The sequence below is a fragment of the Penaeus monodon genome, chromosome 42 (assembly GCF_015228065.2).
Source record: "Penaeus monodon isolate SGIC_2016 chromosome 42, NSTDA_Pmon_1, whole genome shotgun sequence".
Classification (NCBI taxonomy): domain Eukaryota; kingdom Metazoa; phylum Arthropoda; class Malacostraca; order Decapoda; family Penaeidae; genus Penaeus; species Penaeus monodon.
The window spans coordinates 8,212,325-8,232,324 of NC_051427.1; the positions used below are offsets into that span (position 1 = coordinate 8,212,325).

General features: G+C 33.2%; 2 protein-coding genes across 5 annotated transcripts in view; one reads left to right on the forward strand and one right to left on the reverse strand.

Annotated features, from left to right (window-relative positions):
- The window catches only part of LOC119598938 (protein transport protein Sec23A-like), a 12,762-nt gene extending 269 nt beyond the window's left edge, over positions 1-12,493 (forward strand). The window contains exons 2-19 of one of the 4 annotated variants that reach the window (XM_037948648.1): positions 2,366-2,444; positions 5,037-5,361; positions 5,554-5,733; positions 5,877-6,017; positions 6,185-6,340; positions 6,457-6,576; positions 6,799-6,993; positions 7,334-7,459; positions 7,585-7,733; positions 7,898-8,040; positions 8,424-8,679; positions 8,823-8,979; positions 9,139-9,290; positions 9,528-9,699; positions 10,156-10,311; positions 10,415-10,474; positions 10,696-10,722; positions 11,989-12,493. In XM_037948648.1, the coding sequence (XP_037804576.1) occupies positions 2,428-2,444; positions 5,037-5,361; positions 5,554-5,733; positions 5,877-6,017; positions 6,185-6,340; positions 6,457-6,576; positions 6,799-6,993; positions 7,334-7,459; positions 7,585-7,733; positions 7,898-8,040; positions 8,424-8,679; positions 8,823-8,979; positions 9,139-9,290; positions 9,528-9,699; positions 10,156-10,311; positions 10,415-10,474; positions 10,696-10,722; positions 11,989-12,078 (2,622 nt within the window). In that variant the 5' untranslated portion in view covers positions 2,366-2,427 and the 3' untranslated portion in view covers positions 12,079-12,493. The remainder of the gene's footprint in view (positions 1-2,365; positions 2,445-5,036; positions 5,362-5,553; positions 5,734-5,876; positions 6,018-6,184; positions 6,341-6,456; positions 6,577-6,798; positions 6,994-7,333; positions 7,460-7,584; positions 7,734-7,897; positions 8,041-8,423; positions 8,680-8,822; positions 8,980-9,138; positions 9,291-9,527; positions 9,700-10,155; positions 10,312-10,414; positions 10,475-10,695; positions 10,723-11,988) is intronic. The other 3 variants (XM_037948649.1, XM_037948650.1, XM_037948651.1) reach the window with 3 other exon arrangements.
- Positions 12,494-15,487: 2,994 nt separating this feature from the next.
- Positions 15,488-20,000, reverse strand: part of LOC119598939 (lymphokine-activated killer T-cell-originated protein kinase-like) — a 5,921-nt gene continuing 1,408 nt past the window's right edge. The window contains 6 exon segments of the mRNA XM_037948652.1: positions 15,488-16,120; positions 16,626-16,753; positions 17,277-17,398; positions 17,809-17,961; positions 18,238-18,518; positions 19,571-19,606. Coding sequence (XP_037804580.1) covers positions 15,897-16,120; positions 16,626-16,753; positions 17,277-17,398; positions 17,809-17,961; positions 18,238-18,518; positions 19,571-19,606 — 944 coding nt within the window. The 3' untranslated portion in view covers positions 15,488-15,896.

Sequence of the window (20,000 nt, forward strand, 5' to 3'; positions counted from 1 at the left end):
ATCAAATATTGAATTTTTTTAGATATTATATTCATCATTTAGTCAAATCCGAAGTGTTTGAGTGAGAAAATGCAAATTTGTAGCTAAATGTATTGTGTGAAAAGTTAATGTCTGTCTGTCATTTGTTTGCGTGTCATTCATTGTCACATGAACGTCTTTCCCTCTAATTTCCTTCTCATGTGATATTTGATTCATATTTGTGATACTATGTAATTTCCAATTACTTGGATGCATAATTTGTATAAAACAAAAGCAGAGGTGGATGCATATCGAAATCTGAATTTATAGCAAATTTTTCTTTTTCTTTGTTATTTGGGCTTAATAAATTGTACTTCTGAATCATTATTAATCTAATTTGGACAATCAGATGCTCAGAGAAAAAGCTCTCTGTTTCAAAATAGAGTAATATAAGAGAGAAAACAAGAAAACGGTTCATACTTGTTGCCTCAAGGACATTGCTCTCGAAGCCAGCAGCCGACCTCAGGGAACGTCATGCCCTTTCTGAGAAGAGCATGAGAAATGCCTCCTCTTCTGGACGAAATATTAGGTAGAGGAGGGGCTTTTGGGGGAAGTGTGCAGTTCTTGATTGCCTTTATCAGTGTGAATGAAATCAGCTGGTATGTTTGTGGTATTTGAGGTGTTGGCAGTTGTGTGGTCATAGAACTCAGGTGAATTTTGTACGAGTTTTGTATTAAACGGAGTGAAAAGAAAGTTGAGCATCTGCACATTTACTTCCAGACATGATTCAGTTGACCTATATTTTGGGCTTGTCTTTTTTTTTTTTTAGAAATAAAATACCTTTGATTTGGAATTAATTTATTGCTCATATCTATTTGCCATCTTAGTGGTTTTAGTTGGTGCTGGACCATCCAGTAGGTAGATCGTGCATGAGGTATCCTAGGCTTTTGCAGGGTTAAATTATACATTATGCGTTATTATCATTGCTAAGGGGATGATGTAAAACTCCTTGCCTGGAATTGCAAAATCTCTCCTTCAGTCTGGCCAAATATATTCTAGACAGCTGTGCATAACACACCTTGTGAGTGATGTGATGAGTTGGTAGGAGCAGTGGCTCTGCAAGGTGAACATCTCTCACTGCATTGGTACTGCATACATTGGGTTACAAGAACTGGACCTGTTTTTGAACTTGATTTTTATTTTGGTAATTTTTCTGAATACCCCCCATTAGTGACAATCTTGGCCCCAATAACAGGAGCGGACATGAAAGGTGCCAGGGGAATTGCAGGGTAAAATATGAATAATATAAACAAAGTCAGCCACTATTTATCTAATGCAGTAGAAAACAGAGAATCCTTCATGTATTCACAGCAGAGTAGAGTGTATGACGTACATGCTAAAGCACTTAATGCCGAGACTGTCCTACCGTGAATACATGGAAGATTCGTTGTTTCCCTGGGCAGGAGTTGGGGGTCAGCAGCCCCCCATGGGAAAGGGTCACAGGGGGCTTTGCTCCCTGTTTTCAGAAATATAGTGAGTAATTATCTTCGTTGTGTTATGTTGTTAGTTTACCTGCAGTTTCCCTGGTACCTTTTAGGCTCCCCAACACCCCCTTCACCTTGGTATGCTTGGTAAGATAGCTCTGAAACTCAGGAACACTGAGTGGACTTAAGTTGTGAGTGCTGCTTTCCTTTTGATGATCTTTTTCTTTTATTTGTAGATTAAATGTTCATGTCTGCAAATTGTGGTAACTATAGCCTTTCCTGTAATTAAGAGGTTAATGATAGGGTTCAGTCCTGTCTTTACTTTTTTACCTATTTACCTTTTTTCTGGATGTGCTTTAATTATACTTTAGAAGAATAGATTCCTGAGTTTTAAGATTTGGAGTACCTACTCTAGGTAGCATATCAAGCCAACACAGTACCCAAAAGTAGCCAGGCACAGTATAGTTTTAACCTTGTTTATGAACATCATACTGTAATCTATCTCTGAAGATTGCATAATATGATTATCTTTTATCAGCTTTGATAAGCACAATAAAGACATTGGTGAATTTCTTTAAGATTTGTGTTGTGACTTCATACATAAAATAGTTTAATAAGTAATGAATAATAAATGAGTGCTAATGAGACAGCTAGATTTAAGGAAGAGCCTGTGATATAGAAATGGGAGAAGAAATAGCTCTTGTGTTTATGTAAAAGAATACAGTGTGTTGTAATTCTTTTACTTTTGATTTTTTACTCAGGATTAGAAGATTTGCCAATCTTTATTTATTTATTTATTTATTTATTTATTTTTATTTATTTATTTATTTTTTATTTTTTTTTATTTATTTTTTTTTTTATTTATTTTTTTTTCTTCTTCTTAAGCAATGTATACAATTATATATTGATTATGAACTTTCCAGGTCCTTTATTATAGAGGTGCAGTTACAGAGAGTAGGCCTATTACATCTATCTTCCTTGCAATATGTCTTCAGGGGCCCTGTGAGTAGATTTGAATCGTAGTTGGATGCCTCATCTTTTTGTTTTCGATATAGTGGTTATCCTATTTCTGCCGATCCAACACCCTATTGTGATTGTAAATGTGAATATGATGGATAATTGATGCTCGTTTTTTCATTTGTAAGGCATCTGTTTAATGGGGACTTTTTAAAGCTTTATAAAATTTTTATTAATAATGAATAGTAATAGTTTTTTTTATATTTTATTTTTGATAATGTTTTTTTTTCTAAGTATAATTATGATTAATACTATAGAGTCAATGATTTCTTTAATGAATTATTAGTATGTTATTTAAAAATGTTGTTTTACTTATTTGTTTTCTATTGAATTATCTTATAGTTAGATTTTATCATTATTATAATATTATTTTATAATTTTTATTATTATTTTATTTTTAATAGATTTAATAATAATATTTGATTATATAATAATAGGTATTATTATTTTAGTTTAATTTAATTATCTAGTTAAGATATTATTATTATATATAATAGATGATACATTTAAGTTATGATTATGTATATATGATATAACTGATTAAGATAAATGTACTATTATATTTATTTATATATTAATATTATTATTTATTATATGTATTATAATATTATATTATATATAATTATATTATTACATAATATATATTATATTATTTCTTAATATTCTTAATTTTTATATATATAGTTAATTTAATTATGTATATTATTATATATTTATAATATATATATATAATATATATATATATATATTATATATATTTATATATTATTATATATTTAATTATTAATATTTTATATTTTAATTTTATTTATATATTATATATATATAATATTATAATATATATTATTATTATTTTTATATTATAGTATTAATTATATATTTTATTTATTATATATATATTAATATTATATTATTATATATTAATATATATATATATATTATATTTATATATATTATATTATTATATATATTATTATTTATATATATATATATATAATATATATATTATATATTTAATATATTATATAATATATTTTATTTATATATATATTATATATTATATATTATTATAATTTATTATATATTTATAATATATTATTATATATATATATTAATATATATATATATTATATTATTTATATATTTATATATATTTATTATTTATATATATATATTATATATATTATATATATATATATATATTATATATATATATATATTATAATATTATATATATATTATATATTATATATTTATATATTATATATTATTAATATATATATTATATATATTATATATTATATAATACTATATTTATAATATATATATATTATATTATATATATTTATATATTTTATATATTATTTATATATTATTATATATTTAATATTTTATATATTATATATATTTATATTATAATATATTATATATATATTATATATAAATTATATATTATTTATATATATTATTATATATATATATTTATATATTATTATATATATATATATTTATATATATAATATTATAATATTTATTTATATATTTATATATATTTTATATTATATACTTTTATTTATATATATATATTATATATATATATTATATTATTATATATATTTATAATATTATTATATATATTATATATATTATATTATATATATATTTATATATATAATATTAATATATATATATTATTATTATACATATACATATACATATACATATACATATACATATACATATATATATCATATATATATATATATATATATATATTATATATTTGGAATGCAGTCACAGATTATGCAATATATATATACTTTTGATAATGTAACTGTGGCATAAAAATTTGTATTTGAAATTGTAATCTTTAGTAGTATGTTTTCATTTTTTGGTCCTTTGTAGATAATGACTTTGTAATTGTTACCCACACACATGGACTGATGTGGAAGGTTAGCAATTTTAGAACCCATATGAAGACTAAAAAAAAAAAGTTTCTAGACTTGAGATGGATACTTTGTTTTTAGACCTATATCTTTTTTTTTGGTCAGGTTTTACACTCCCATAGGTTTAGGGGAGGGAATTTAGATTCTTCATAATGTCAGTTGGAGAAATATTTTTTGGGTGTAGTGTAGTATTGTTTTACTATTTTTTATTGATTGTTTATACATTAAATTATTTTTCTTCTTTCTGCTGTGTGTAAAAGTTTCCACATTCTTTCAATCATTTGGGGAGAATTATTTCATTTCATTGCTTTTGTTTTTTCTGTAGTATGGGGACACTTGTAAATAACATAAATTTTGGACTAGTTTATTGAATATATTTCCATAAAGATTTGTAGGATTTAAATGGTGCATCACTGTTTTTTTATGATCAGTTATTCTAAATACTTTGAACTATATTACTTCAAAGCTACTTATACTTTTGTTATTTTTAAGAGTTCAGGAACAGTATAATTAATTGTCAGGAATACATTATAGTCAGTTGATAATATATCTCAGAGGTTTGTAGGTTATCTTTATGGACCAGTTTTATCATACAGAAGACTAATTCCCCCCCTTTTTTTTCTTTTGATAGAATGTATGGGTACCAACCACAAGCAGCGGCGCAAGCCCAGCAATACCAGCAACAGCCGGGACATGAGCAATTCCAACAGCAACAACAGGGTTACCAGCCACAGGCACAGCAAGGATACCAACCCCAAGCTCAAATGGGATACCAACCCCAGGGTCAGCAGGGCTATCAACCTCAGCAGCAGCAGTATGGACACCCACAACAGCAACAGCAACAGCAACAGTACCAGCAGGAACAGTATGGAGCCCCACAGCAACAGCAACAGCAGCAGCCACAGCCACAGCAGTCTTCTTTTCAAGATTTCATTGAATCCCAAGAGACAAAAGAAGTAAGGAAATAGTTATTTGTTTAATGACTGTTTGGAAGAAGGTTAACAATGAAGACCATTTTTCTTTTAATGAGATTGATATTGTATAATGAGATAAGGTATTGGGGTTTTTGGAAATTGAATAACCCAAGTGTAGCTACATCTTCATTGTCAATTGCTGAATGTGGAGATCTCACACTAACATAATTACAGGGCGTACGCTTTTCCTGGAATGTGTGGCCATCAAGCCGGATTGAAGCTACTCGCATGGTGGTCCCAGTTGCTGCTGCATTCACACCCCTGAAGAAACGAGATGACTTGCCCCCAATCTGTTATGAACCCCTGAAGTGCACTCAGTCACAGTGCGGGGCCATCCTGAACCCTCTCTGTCAGGTTAGGTTTTGTAATTTGTGATATTGCTGAATTAATCATGAAATTTAAAAGTTAAATTTTTCTTTGGTACTTGTTTTTAATGGTATGTCAGATTATATTCTTTTATATAGAAAACTTACAAACTTGAAATGGTGATCTTGCAGGTTGACTACCGATCAAAGATGTGGGTATGCTGCTTCTGTTTCCAGCGCAATCCATTCCCAAGTAGCTATGCATCCATCAGTGAGCAGAGTCAACCAGCTGAGCTTTTCCCTCAATATTCAACAATTGAGTATACTATTATGGTACGTTCTTTTTTATGATATCTGCAGATAAGTAGTATTTCCAGTGACTTTGAAATAGTACTAAAGACGGTATTTTTCATATAATAAAAAAACATTTTGGAAGAGATTTCCTTGTTATAGAGGGGGTTGTGACCATTTTATTCTGAAAATTCATGTTCATTTTGCAGAGGCAGCAGAATATGCCACCAGTTTTCCTTTTTGTGGTTGACACCTGTGTTGATGAGGAAGAGTTGTCAGCCCTAAAGGAATCAATTACAATGTCCCTCACACTCATGCCAGCTAATGCCCTGGTGGGATTAATCACCTTTGGACGTCATGTACATGTGAGTATCTTGTCTTCTTGTCTGGGTGCCTTGCATATGCGTTGGCAATAACATAAGAATGGAATGCGAACTTTAATTGAAACTAATTTAATTTGAGCACTACTTATTTTTTTCAGGTTCACGTATTAGCAAATGAAGTTTTAAGGAAGCAGTACGTGTTTCCAGGACACAAAGACCAGACAGCAAAGTCTGTACAAGAATACCTTGGGGTTGGACTGAAGGCTACACAAACACAGGTAATGATTAACACCTTGTAATTGTTTGCAGGTTTAATAACATTTTGTTACAGCATTATATGTGAGTGCTCTTTTAATGTAGAGATAGTTTTTTTTTATGATCTTGAGAAAGAACAGGGGGAGGGAGAAAGTCTAGAAATTAGTTTGGTAGCTGATATTTGCTGCTGTTAGAGAAAAGTAAGCAAATGTCCACTGCACTTACCTGTCATATTACCTTTTCAGATGCCAGGCCAGGCTGCTCCTGCACCTCAACCTGGTCAGATGAACAACAGGTTCTTGCAGCCAGTGCAGGAGTGTGAGATTATGCTAGTAGACATCCTGACTGACCTCCGCCGTGACCCCTGGCCAGTATCCTCAGGAAAGCGACCTTTGCGTGCAACAGGATCTGCTCTGTCTATTGCTGTTGGTCTGCTAGAGGTAATGATGAATTTCTTTGGATGAAGCAGTGTTGAATTGGAAGTAAAAGATAATGGTTTCTATTAGGTACTTCAAAATATGTACTCTTGAAAGTCATACATTTTAATGAATTTTATTATCTTACCAGCAATCTGTAACTTTATAATCAGCCCAAGTTACCTCATTTAGTAGTGCCTCATTTTGTGATATCCACAGTATTTTGATGATGTATCAGGTTGTACAAAGCATATTTTTCATACTTGTTATTGACTTTATGATCAGTTCTGTTTTGAAAAGGTAGAATGGCAATATCTATAAAAATAAATTATTTGATCCCTCTTATATGATTCCCATATTGCAGGCATGTTACCCCAATACTGGAGCTCGTATCATGACTTTCTTGGGAGGAGCGTGCTCTGTAGGCCCAGGAATGGTTGTGGATGATGATTTGCGCAGACCTATCCGTTCACATCATGATATTGAGAAGGTGAGAGAAAATTTTGATGGCTTACATAATGTTTTGTGTTTTTATAAATCTCTTTTTGCCATTTTGTAAAAAGGTTAAAGTAATCTCAGCTTAGTTGAGTTTGTAATCCTTTTCTCATTCTCCAGGACAACTGTAAGTACATGAAAAAGGCTATCAAGTTCTATGAAGCACTAGCCAAGAGGTCTTCTGATAACGGACACATTATTGACCTGTATGCATGTGCCCTGGATCAGGTTGGACTGCACGAAATGAAGTATTGTTCCACTTACACAGGGTGAGTTTGAGAATCATTCTTGTAAGTCCATGTTTTGTCAGTGTGATTTAAAAAAGATACTTATTGCTATATTGATTATTTTTTTTATATATAAAGGAAATAAAAAGTTGATGGAATGCCATAAACTTGGTGTATGCATTAATGAAGTTGTCATCTACTTACAGAGGTCACATGGTTCTGGGAGACTCATTCCAGTCATCCCTGTTTAGGACAACATTCCAAAGGGTGTTTGCCCGTGACGAGAAGGGTAACTTGGAGATGGCATTCAATGCCACTCTTGAGGTGAAGACTTCTCGGGAACTTAAAAGTATGTTTTTTAGTTTTCTTTGCACAAGTGTTAACTTAGTATGTATGTTACAGATTTTTAGACAATCAATTTTAAATAGAATATTTTTTATATTTTGATTGTTCTTTATGAAATGCCAATATTTCAGTAAGAAATGCATTTCTGATAATTATGACATTTCAGCTTTACATTATATAATGGATTAAATGGGAATAAATTGTCTTCTCATCTGTCTCTAGCTTCTTTTATAGTAAGATTTTCTTTAATCCATATGTAGGCACAGTATTTTTTGTTTATGTGCATTAAATATTAGAAGTTTTCATTGGTTTTACGATTTATCATCTATACATATGAAATATTTATTCAAAGTCCTTTCCTTATGTGTATTATTTCTTTTAATTTAGTTGCGGGTGCACTTGGCCCATGTGTGTCTGCCAATGAAAAAGGACCAAATGTTGCTGAAACTGAAATTGGCATTGGGAATACCACCAAGTGGAAGATGTGTGGTTTAGGACCAAGCACTACTGTGGCCATATTCTTTGAGGTAGCCAACCAGCAAGGCTCAGACATTCCAGGCACAAGAGGACATGTTCAGTTCATTACTAGATACCAGCACGCCTCAGGACAGACGAGGGTCAGAGTCACAACAGTCGCACGAAAGTAAGTTTGCATTGAGGAATATATTTTGAAAGAAATTGTTAAGCAAAGAAAAGTTTGGATGTTTTTAGTTCCTGATTTTCTAGATATGATTTTTAATTTATTATTATATATATTTTTTTTTACGTGTATATTTTTTCCAACAGTTGGGCAGATGCACAGACAGGGCAGCAATTCATTTCCCTTGGTTTTGACCAAGAAGCAGCTGCTGTGCTTATGGCACGCTTAGCAGTCAACAGATCAGAGACTGATCAGGATGGAACAGATGTCCTGCGTTGGGTGGACAGGATGTTGATTAGGCTTGTAAGTGTAAAGACATTCCAGTTGGTATGAATTTTTAAAACATGAAACCCATCGAACCTCATTTATTACTACTGGTAATACTTGTTGAAAAGTAAAAGCTATTTCACTAATGGTTGTAAATGCTTCGTGTTTCATATGAAATTATTTTTCTATTTACAGTGTCAGAAGTTTGGTGATTTCACTCCGAACGACCCCAATAGTTATCGCTTCCACGATACATTCACACTTTATCCTCAATTCATGTTCCATCTGAGACGTTCACAGTTCCTCCAAGTATTTAACAACTCGCCAGATGAAACCTCTTTCTACAGGTGAGGTGTTCTAGTTATTAACGTTGAGGTTGATTTTTGTGCATAAGGTCTCTTTATAACAAATAGAATTCATGAAAATTTTTAATTAGAAACTGTAGACTAGGAGAAAAAGATAAGTTTGAGGAATCGGTAAACATGCAAGAAACTTTTGTTTAGATCTGAATTTGAATATTTTTATCACTCCTCCAGTATGTCTCTTCTGCATTTCTTAGTCTTATCAGTGGTTACCGTTTCCAGATGCATGCTGAACCGTGAGACTGTGACAGAGTGCCTAACCATGATCCAGCCCGTATTGTGCAGTTACTCCTTCCAAGGTGTTGAGCCTGTTATGCTTGACACTTCCTCCATTCAGCCGGATCGCATATTGCTCCTGGACACCTTCTTCCATGTGCTTATCTTCCTTGGAGAGGTGAGTGTGTATTGCCGGGGAAATCGATGTTTGTTTGCATTTGCTGCCTATATAGGTTTTTGTTTTTCTTTGTATATTTAGATAGCTCATTTAATTCTGTATGTTTATTTCATTACATTTTTATATGCTTGCAAAATTAATCTATCAGTGACGGTATTAGAAATCTCATGGTATCATAGACTCCATGGCAACCGTCCTCACACTGGGAGTGGGAGTCCAACATGTGTAACGGAACTTCCCGCTCAATGTGCTTTAGCATGTTGCCATGCATATAGCCATACTCAGCAGATCAAGGGGTTTGTTATGACAACTATACACATGACCTGGCAGTAACGGATTAGGCATGTTCATGCATAGAAAGATGTTCATTTATGGAGTAATATGGGAACACAGCATTAGGCATAGGTGTTACATGGGTGAGTGTTGTGTACAAATTTTACCCGTTGTATATTTCAGACAATGGCAGCCTGGAAGAGGGAGGGTTACCATGAACAAGAAGAATATGCAGTCTTCAAAGAACTCTTACAATCTCCAGTGGATGATGCTCAAGATATCCTGGCAACCAGGTTCCCTATTCCACGTTATGTTGAGACAGAGCAAGGAGGATCACAGGTTTGTGTTTGAAGAGTGAAGTTTGCAAGTAATACTCTATTGTGCACTATATACTGTCCCAAAAGTTATATATAAATTCTTACAAATTTGCTTCTTTTGCCAGGCTCGGTTCCTTCTTTCCAAAGTGAATCCTTCTCAAACACACAACAATGCTTTGTATGGGGTAAGTATGTGTTTATATATAGTAAATTTTTTAAAACGTAATTCTAAATATTTAATCAATTTAATAAGTTTGCATATACATCCCTTCATTGGTATATTATTTTGTTTGTGTTTATAAAAAAAAATATATAAACTATTCAGTTTGATTGGTTAAATTAAATATCAAGGGAATCAGAAATTAATATAGAGCACACAATTTTTCCCCCCCTTTTGACTTTGCAGTCTGCGATCCCAGACCCCAATTCTACGGTATTTATTATTTTTTTGTGGTTTGGTGATGGCACAAATTTAAACTTGCTTTTATTTTTATCCAAAACAAAATTGTAGCACTTGTTGGTGATGGTGAAAACACAGCAAAAGGCTTGATTTGAATATAATTAGTTCCTTTTAAGATGGTGTTTGTGACACTCATTAGAAGGTGCTGGATATTAAATTTTGTAGTTTGAGCACAATATGTGTAACACACAACTCAAAAACAAATTATTTCTTTTAAACACTGTTAAATTATATACTAACACAAACCTTGTGGTTTGCCTTGAATATTTCCATGGGTTTGGTCATTTTAGATTATGAAAGGTAAGTCTTGACTTTAATGAACATTTACAAATGTGTGACATCTTCAAATTTTACTGGGTATTGTGATGGGCTGATAAGTGAAATGCACACTGGTTTTATATTTCAGTTTAGGGTCATTGCTTACAAAGTTTTCTTTTCTTTTTTAAAATCAAACAAACTTATTTGACTGAGTTTTTCCAAGATTGACTTGATATAATGCAATTTTGAAATATGATGAAAAAGAAAGGAAAGCTAAATGGTTATATACTTTCTTGAAATACAAATACAGACATGGGTCTAATGGTCTACGGAATAATATCATTCTTGAATTTTGAAGACTTTCTTGGAAAACTTGATGGTGTGGGCTGATCTTTGGTGTTAATAAGTAGATGGAATTGGTATTACTATGTAAGGCATTTTATTTAATTGCTAGGGCTAGATGACTAAGAAGAATGTCTTTAGATGTGTATCAAGTATGTAATTAAATGAAAAATAAGATGCTAATTTTGTAAATTTTTATACAACATAGGAGTTCATGTGAAGGATTTTTTCCTTTGGTAGATGTAAAAAAATATATACATAATTAGATATTAATATCAAATTTTAGCAATTATTCTTTGTGTAAAAATTAATAGTCTGGTTGTAGTAGGCAAGTTCCAGAGATTTATTGTGTTTTTAATGTTTTTGTGTTGGTTATAATTTAAGCTAGTACATTTAGATGCAGTTTTTGGTAATTATTAATTTTTAGGTAATTGTTTCCTTGTGCCCCATCTCCTTTCATTTGTGGTGTTGATATAGCAGTCATTATATTTTATTCTATTTTATTTTATTTCATTCTATTTTATTATTTTTTGTTTATTATTTATTTTATTTTATGTTATTTTTTTAATTATTATTATTATAGATATTTTTTTTTGAAAGTTGACTCCAACTTATAATAAGTGTTCAATGATTTTTCAGGATGGTGGTGCCCCAGTTCTCACAGATGATGTCAGCTTACAGGTCTTCATGGAACACTTGAAGAAGCTGGCAGTAACGTCAAATGCATAAAAGCAATCTTAGCCAATTTTACTGCAAATAAGTATGACTCTTTGCCCATAAAGTATCAGTTCTCCAGATTAAAAATTTAAATTTTAATGATGCAATCATTGTTTCTTCAGACACAGAAATCCTAGCATCACAGATAAATTATATTTCAGGATTTTTAATACTTCGGTGACTACTCGGTGATTTATATTTAAGCTTCTTGTACAAGGCAGTGTCTTAATCTTGGAAGTGGGTTTCTATTTCAATATCAGATGATAACAGGTGGCAAAGAAAATCAAGTGTTGTGCAAGTGGTACATTAAGAGGATTTAAATAAGAAAAATTTTGAAGAGATTTTATTTTATTTGTTAATCTTACCACAATATATTATTATCTTCAGTTGCTGTAATGTGTTAAATAAAATAAAACATTTAAATTATTTTCTTGATTTTTTTTTTTTTTTTTTTTTATATCCTTTGCTCTTAAATATTAATTAAGAAATAATCCAAAGATATTAATGGTTGTGTTCATTTGCAGTGCTAGTATGTAAAAGCCATTAAACTTCACTCTGAAACTATCACTGTTACTATAGATAAGTAGCATGAAGAAACTTAAATTAAAAAGAAATTAACTGGAATAAGGATGCATGTAATGTACAAAACTACCAAAAAAAGAAAAGAAAAAGAAAAAAGTGTAATGAAAATTTGCTATTAAAGATTAGGAAAAAAGCAGGAATGGTATAAATTTGTATAATTCAAAACACACAACAGACCATACCTCCCCCCCCCCCATCCCTTGCTCATTATCTTGGGGGGGGGGGGCTTAGGAGATGGAGACTGAGGCCCAATGTAGGGGATCAACCCTACCTTGAACCCAAGCCCTCACTTCACATAATTTTGCATGGTCCTTTTCTTCTTCCCCTTTCCGTTTCCTTCTCATCTACTCTCCACTTCGTAGGGTGTGAGAGCTGTGCTGAAAGGATCATGAATGGCTTCCGGGAGTTGTGGGCAAAGTATTTCCTTGGTTAATCACTAGCCTTTACCATTAGGGGGGCCCTGAGAGATAGTCTGTTTCTTTTCCCCTCTTATTTCAGGCTCACCATGGTTTATAAGGCTTGCCCCTTCATCATCTAGCCCATCTAAATTTGATTCTGGTTTCCCAACCCCTGCCTCTCTCTTGACCACAGTTCCAACCACTGATACTAATACCTGCTGCTTGATGTTTGGTGTCAGCTCTGTCCATTCTGAATCATCCACCTCGGTCATTACTTAACCTTCAGAATACACCCCTCTCCTCTCTCCCAACATCCTCTACTACATCTCCTACTGGATAGTCCTCTTCATTGTCTATCCCTTCCCCTGTTATTACTACTATTCATCCCTCCTCCTGTCCTCCTTCCCACAATATTACTTCACTCCGCACCAACTCATCTTCTTTCCCTCATCCTTCTACTGCTCCCACTTCTACAAACCTTTTGAGTACTCTTTTTAGCCCAACCAAGTGGGATCAATTCTTTGCAATTCCCTCCTACAGGGAATTGCACAGTCTCCAAAATCAAGTAGGCACAGTTTCCTTTCTTAGCTGTTCCAATCATTCACACCTTGTCACATTTATGTATCTGAGTCCTAAATTCATGTACTATATACCCTGACTGACCTCTCTGGCAAACTTATTCTTGCCCAATCTCACTCCTCCCCTAAAACTTGTACTGTAACTGTTTCAGTCTCCCAGACTGATTGTCCTGTCCACAGCAAGGACTGGTCAGACTGTGAAAATGATTCATATGCCTGCCTTGTTGACTATGATGCAGTGGTAGTATAGTGCTATACTTTTCCTCCTAGAGGCCAATATTGCCAAGATTAGCATGTTGGTGGAGTGTTCTACCCTATCAACCCCTTCCTCATCAATGTCAGAAACAATATTTTAGAAACCCAGCCAAATGCTGTCGCTCCACAGCCCGCTAAACCCATTCACTTATCAACTCCTTTACCCATGTTTAACCTTTCCAATATTACTCTAGATTGTTCATGTATAGCAACTAATTACCAACTCGACCTCCCTTCACTACTCTTTATTATACCTTCCTATAGTGCTACATGACCTTAGATGTCTAGCACATTTATATTGCTTTTTACCTTTTATCATTAAACATCCACAGCCTGCTGCCCTCTATGTGCCCAACCTGGTCAAGACTGTTCAAATTGCTCTGCTCAGTCACACATGTACCAGTTGTGGTGGCTCCCATAATGTATTTTACTGGAGCTACCCTGCCTACATGCTTGAATCTGTACCAGCAGTTCTCAGATTCCAACTAGGCCTCATTCTACATGAAACCAGACAGGAAGCATGCCAATGAGGTTTCTCTCTATTGATTCCAAAACTGTCCTTCACTCTGCTCCCCTCCCATCTTCTCAAGATGGAAGGGGAACAGAGTCAAATAACTTGTCCAGTCTAAATCCAGATACTCCAATCTCTTATCACTTCCCCGATGCCTATCCCTCCTCACTCTACCTGTTGCACTAGACAATCTAAACATTCCACCCCATCTCCTACACCCATCTTTTCCTCAGCTCCTCAGACATCTATTCCATCTTCCCCACCTCATAAGAAAACATTTTTTCTCAGACCTTCCTATCCAAGTCCCCTCCAGAAACCCATGGAGACATCCAAACTTCTTAACCACCTAACCATGACCCAAGAGAATACTCTTCTCCGTTATCCACTCTCCAATCCTCCTATTCCTATTTGCTCTTCATCCAAAGTATGTGCCGATATCCATCCTCCTCTTCCTCAAGTTCCCCCTATCCCTCTTCCTCCCACTCTCCCTCTAAACACCATCCTCTCCTCCAAGTGCAAAACTATTCCCTCTTCCTTCCCCATTATCCTTACCACTCCCACCTGGATGCTCATGCGACTCCCTCATGTCACAACAATGTCCTTCTCCAGATCCTTCCCCTCCTGACATTCTTCCGGACATTTCACCACCTCCTGTTCCCTTATCTTATTCTCTGGATTTTCTTCTTCTCCTACATTGATTTCTACCCACATTACCCACTGATTGTTTCATAATGGCTCTTTTGTAGTTTTCCTCATATAGTGTTACTCTCCTTTCCTCTCCATTTGATCTAACAGCCATATACCCTTAACCCCTTCCCCTTTTACAGATCCTCTCTGCACTCATTTGCTATCTCATCTTTATCCTTTTCACTGCCATGCACTGCAATGCTCTACAAACTTTGAGAACTAACACATATTGTCTGGATCATTAACTCAATTTTACCCTTTTCACCACAATATTCTATCATAAGCTATACTTGGGGGCTTCGCTCACCAGGCCTCACCTTATTGCTGTATTTTGAATACGCCACTAATGACCTTAGATGTTGATGTGGTGAAAAATTTTTCAATAAATATATAAAAAGTAAAACAGACCATAGAAGGACATCTTTATTACTTAATTAATCCTAAAGGTAACTTGACCTACCAAAACATATATTTCAGTGCAACAAAGATAACAATTTAGATATTAATTCATAAAAAAAATACATTTCTATGCATATATCAAGGAAAAATAATCAGGGAAAAGGAGATACAGAATTTGAATACATAACAAAGAATAACAAATTATATTGTATATGAAAAAATAACAGAAAAAGATTACATTTTATCTGCTATGAACTACTAATACATGCACTAAATAATGCAAGTTTCATATTAATTTCTAAGAGCAACTTACAGAAATGAGTATCTAAATAAGAAAAAAAACAAACATTCAAAAAGTCTACAGAAGAATCCTTACTACCAAACACAGTAACTACAATAATGCCTCATTCATTCATTCACTTATTCCAGAATATGTCCATTTCTGTTGCTTCTTTCATTCACCACTGAATCTTCTCCCCTGCTTGTGTTGTTCATTTCTAAATCTTCAAGACAATCAATGACATGCAGGATTTGCCCAGCTGATGGCCTCTTTTCAGGGTCGGGGTCAGTGCAGGCATAGAAGATCTCAAGGACCGGTAGGTATTCGTCTTCAAGGACAACATTGGGCAGGGCAGGCCGGGTACCTAGTCAGAAATTGTTTTTTTAGCTCTGTATGTCCTTGAACATCTTTAACCAGCTGAAAATGTGCAGTCCAATTAATTAATAAATTGTTACACATTGATGTCTTCTTCCTTTTTACCCCATTCATTGAATTTTCAGGAAAAAAATATATTTTCAGTTATGGACATTGATTTTGTTATGATAATTATTGTTTCTATTATCAATCATATTGTTATTAACAATAATAATAGTAAACTACAATTAAAAAGTGTTCTTTCTCAAAATACAAGCAATGGGGTAAATAAGTGAGATCAGGTAGGCCTAGGTCTTGACTTCTGATGACTAAGTGCATATGGAGCCATCTGTGTGTAAACAAAATTAATAAAACAAAACCACAGTGGTCTCTGCATGTATACATGCACTCCTGGTATCCTTAGATTAATATTATTTCAAGTTATGGTTTCAAACATTAGTTCATATTTAAAAACAATAATAAGAATGATAACATTTATACATTCTTTTACACACCTAATGCTTTTTGGAAGCTCTCCTCCCGCTCCATCTCCAACATCAATCTTGTTTCTTCATCAACAACTTCATCAGTGGATTCAGAGCTGAGTTTGTCCACGTGGGGTGGGGAAAGAGAGATCATTTCCCTGTTAAGAGAAAAAAGAAGAAAAAAAAGGAGTATATTCAAGTTTATAAACAATAGTATTAAAGTATTTACCACTAACAATAACAGGACAAGCAAGCCTGCATATGTTCAATACCTATAATAATCCAAATCAAATAAATTATTACAAATGCTGAAATGTGCCACTGTAAGATGAAAATGTATATATTTTCTATGAACATAGTCCTGTAGGTAGTTCACCAAATCTTTAAAAAAAAACAATATTTTCTCACTCTTCCCATATTTTGAAAATCATTGCCACAGAAATCTACAGCAACCCAACCAAGTATTTAAAAAATTAAAAAATTCCTCTTGTAAAATTAAAACTCCAGCAATGATAAATACCTGCATACTAGTGACAATTGATGACAGATTAATGGGTTGCTAAGAATAAACAACAATGCTAATTAAACACACCAGTCATCACCAAACTCTTAAGTACATCTTTGAATCAATAAAATAAATAAGTAACAATGCATACATAAGTATAAATATCTTATTCTTACCAGAGAATAAGGCCATAGGCAAACATATCTGTCTTGTTAGAAATGGTATCTCCGAGGATGGCTTCTGGGGCAGACCAACATTCAGTCCCTATATAACAATCATCTTTGCAGATTGCCACACCCTGTACATAATCTTTTGTTATTCAATGCCCATGTTACAAAATATATATAAACAGATGATTAAAAGAAAGATCATAGAATTTAAATATAAGCCATGAAAAAATATCTGAGAACTTTTTTGCAAAAATACAAAATCACATGGAAATACAATTTTTTTTTTTTTACTAGATGATCTGTTTATGTTACTTAGAGCATAAATACACAAATCCCAATTATATTACCAAATAATGATAACAAATTCTCAGATGCTATTGCTATCAAGACTTCAAATTTGATTTTAAAAAATAAAATATACTCCAATTTTTCCTTCTGCTGATCTTCAACTGTGAAATCATTACATAATCACAATAGACATATTTAACATACAGCCCTAACTTTTTGTAAAATGGTTCCCTATATTTTGTTACAATACCTTTTCATCCAACTTTAGTGACACTCCAAAATCACAAAGTTTAGCAGTTTTAAAGTCCCCAATGATGAGTATATTAGCACTCTTTAAGTCACCATGCAGTATCCGCTTGTCTTCATGAAGATATTGAAGAGCAGAGGCAACATCCTTTGCAACCTGAGAGTTCGATGTAACTCAATTAACTGACTCTTTCTTAATGTTTATTGTGTAAATTAACTTATTTTTATATTTCTATAAAACTGGCAGTACAGATAAGAAAATCAGGTCTCTCAAATTTGCATTACAAGGAAATATATAAGTGAAAATACAAGTAACATCATATCAATTGCGAAGAATATTCGCATAAAGAAATGATTCAGGACACATTTAAGTACATCCTAATTACAGTAAGCAAAGGGGGGTGGGGGCACCAAAAACAAGTATCCTTCTTACCTTGAGTATTTTCTGAGGAGAAAATGGACCAAGCTCGTTCTCCAGCCGGGTTTCTATAAGGTCTGCGAGGGACTTCTCCCCACTCTCCATGGCCAGACACTGGGTGCCATCCTTGCTAGTGGTATATGTGCGGTAGCCAATGATGTTCGGGTGCTTGAGTGACTTAAGTATGCAAGCCTCATAGCTCAGTCTCTTGCAGTATTCTTTGGACTGATCTTGAAGCCTGCTGTGGAATTGATAGATTGTTTACTTTTGAAAAGGGCATTGCCAAAATATTTTCATTTTATGTACAAAATGATTATGATCAATAAATAAAAGGAAAAATGGGTATGATCTTTCACCCCTTGAGGTCTACAGATAATCTCTAAAGGTGCACACTGCCTATAACTTTATGAATTCTTTGGTACAATTTTTGTTAATATCAGTAACATCATCATTTCAAAATAAAATCTTTAAAACTATATCAGCAAAATAAATATCCATGCATTATAAACCTCTCTCTCTGTCTGTCTGTGTCTATCAGTCCTGTGCTGCTTTTTCTCTGGTCTGTCAGTCTCTATCTGTCTCATGCTTTTTGTTGTTGTTCTGTCTTTCAGTAAATATATATGTATTAGTGATCGTGGCTGTTGTGTATAAAGTTCGTGTACCATGATATTGTTACTGTTATGTGTGTTATGCAGTGGTGGTGTGTGATGTTGTTGGTGAAACGTCTTGGGAGACTTCGTGCAATGTACTTATAAGACTAACTGATGATGCATGTGTGTGTGTGAGTAAGGACATAAATAAGAATGACAGAAGATAAAAAATAAGATAATGTGAAAAAAGAATATAATATGAGATAGAGAAATAATGATAGATATAAGAGAGATGATAAAGGAAAGAAGAGAGAGATAAAGGAAGGAGAGAAGAATAATATATAGATGTAATAGAATATAGAGAAATAATAAGAATAAGATGAGTAATAAGAGAGAGATAAGATAGAATAGATATAAAGTAAATAGAATGAGAATAATAATAGATATAGAGAAAGATGATATGAAGAAATAGAGAGTAGAGAAATGAAGTATGAAGAAGGAAGAAGAAGATAGTAATAGAGATAAGAGAAAGTATATAATGAGAATATATGAAAGAGAGAATATGAAAAGATAATAATAGATAAGAGTAAAATATAAAATAGTAGAAAAATATAAGAGATATGAGATAATAGATAATATAAATATAGTATATAGAAGATAAAGAGAGAAGAAGAGACAGAAAAAAGAGAAGGGAAAAGAATAAGAAAATAGAGAGAGATATGAACAAGCGAAGGAGAGAGAGGAGAGAGGCAGAGAGCATGGGAAAAAACGCTCCATTAGGAAGACATTAACACCTGCAAGACAATATCAAAGAACTAAACTGAATTGATGATCATGTTGGTGAGAGAGTAAGACAGAGAGAAAGGGAGGGAGGGACAGACAGAGGAGAAAAAAAGAGATAATGTGAAAGAAAGAATAAAGACAGAGCGAGAGAGAGAGAGAGAGGAGAGGGAGAGAGAAGGGGAGAAGAGAGGAGAAGAGAGAGGAGAGAGAGAGAGGGAGAGAAGGGAGAAGAGAGAGAGAGGGAGAGAGAGAGAGAAGAGGAGAGAGAGAGGGAGAGAGAGAGGAGAGTGGAGAGGGGGAGAGAGAGGAGAGAGAGAGAGAGAGAGAGAGAGAGAGAGGAGAGAGAGAGAGAGAGAGAGAGAGAGAGAGAGAGAGAGAGGAGAGAGAGAGAGAGAGAAAGAGGGA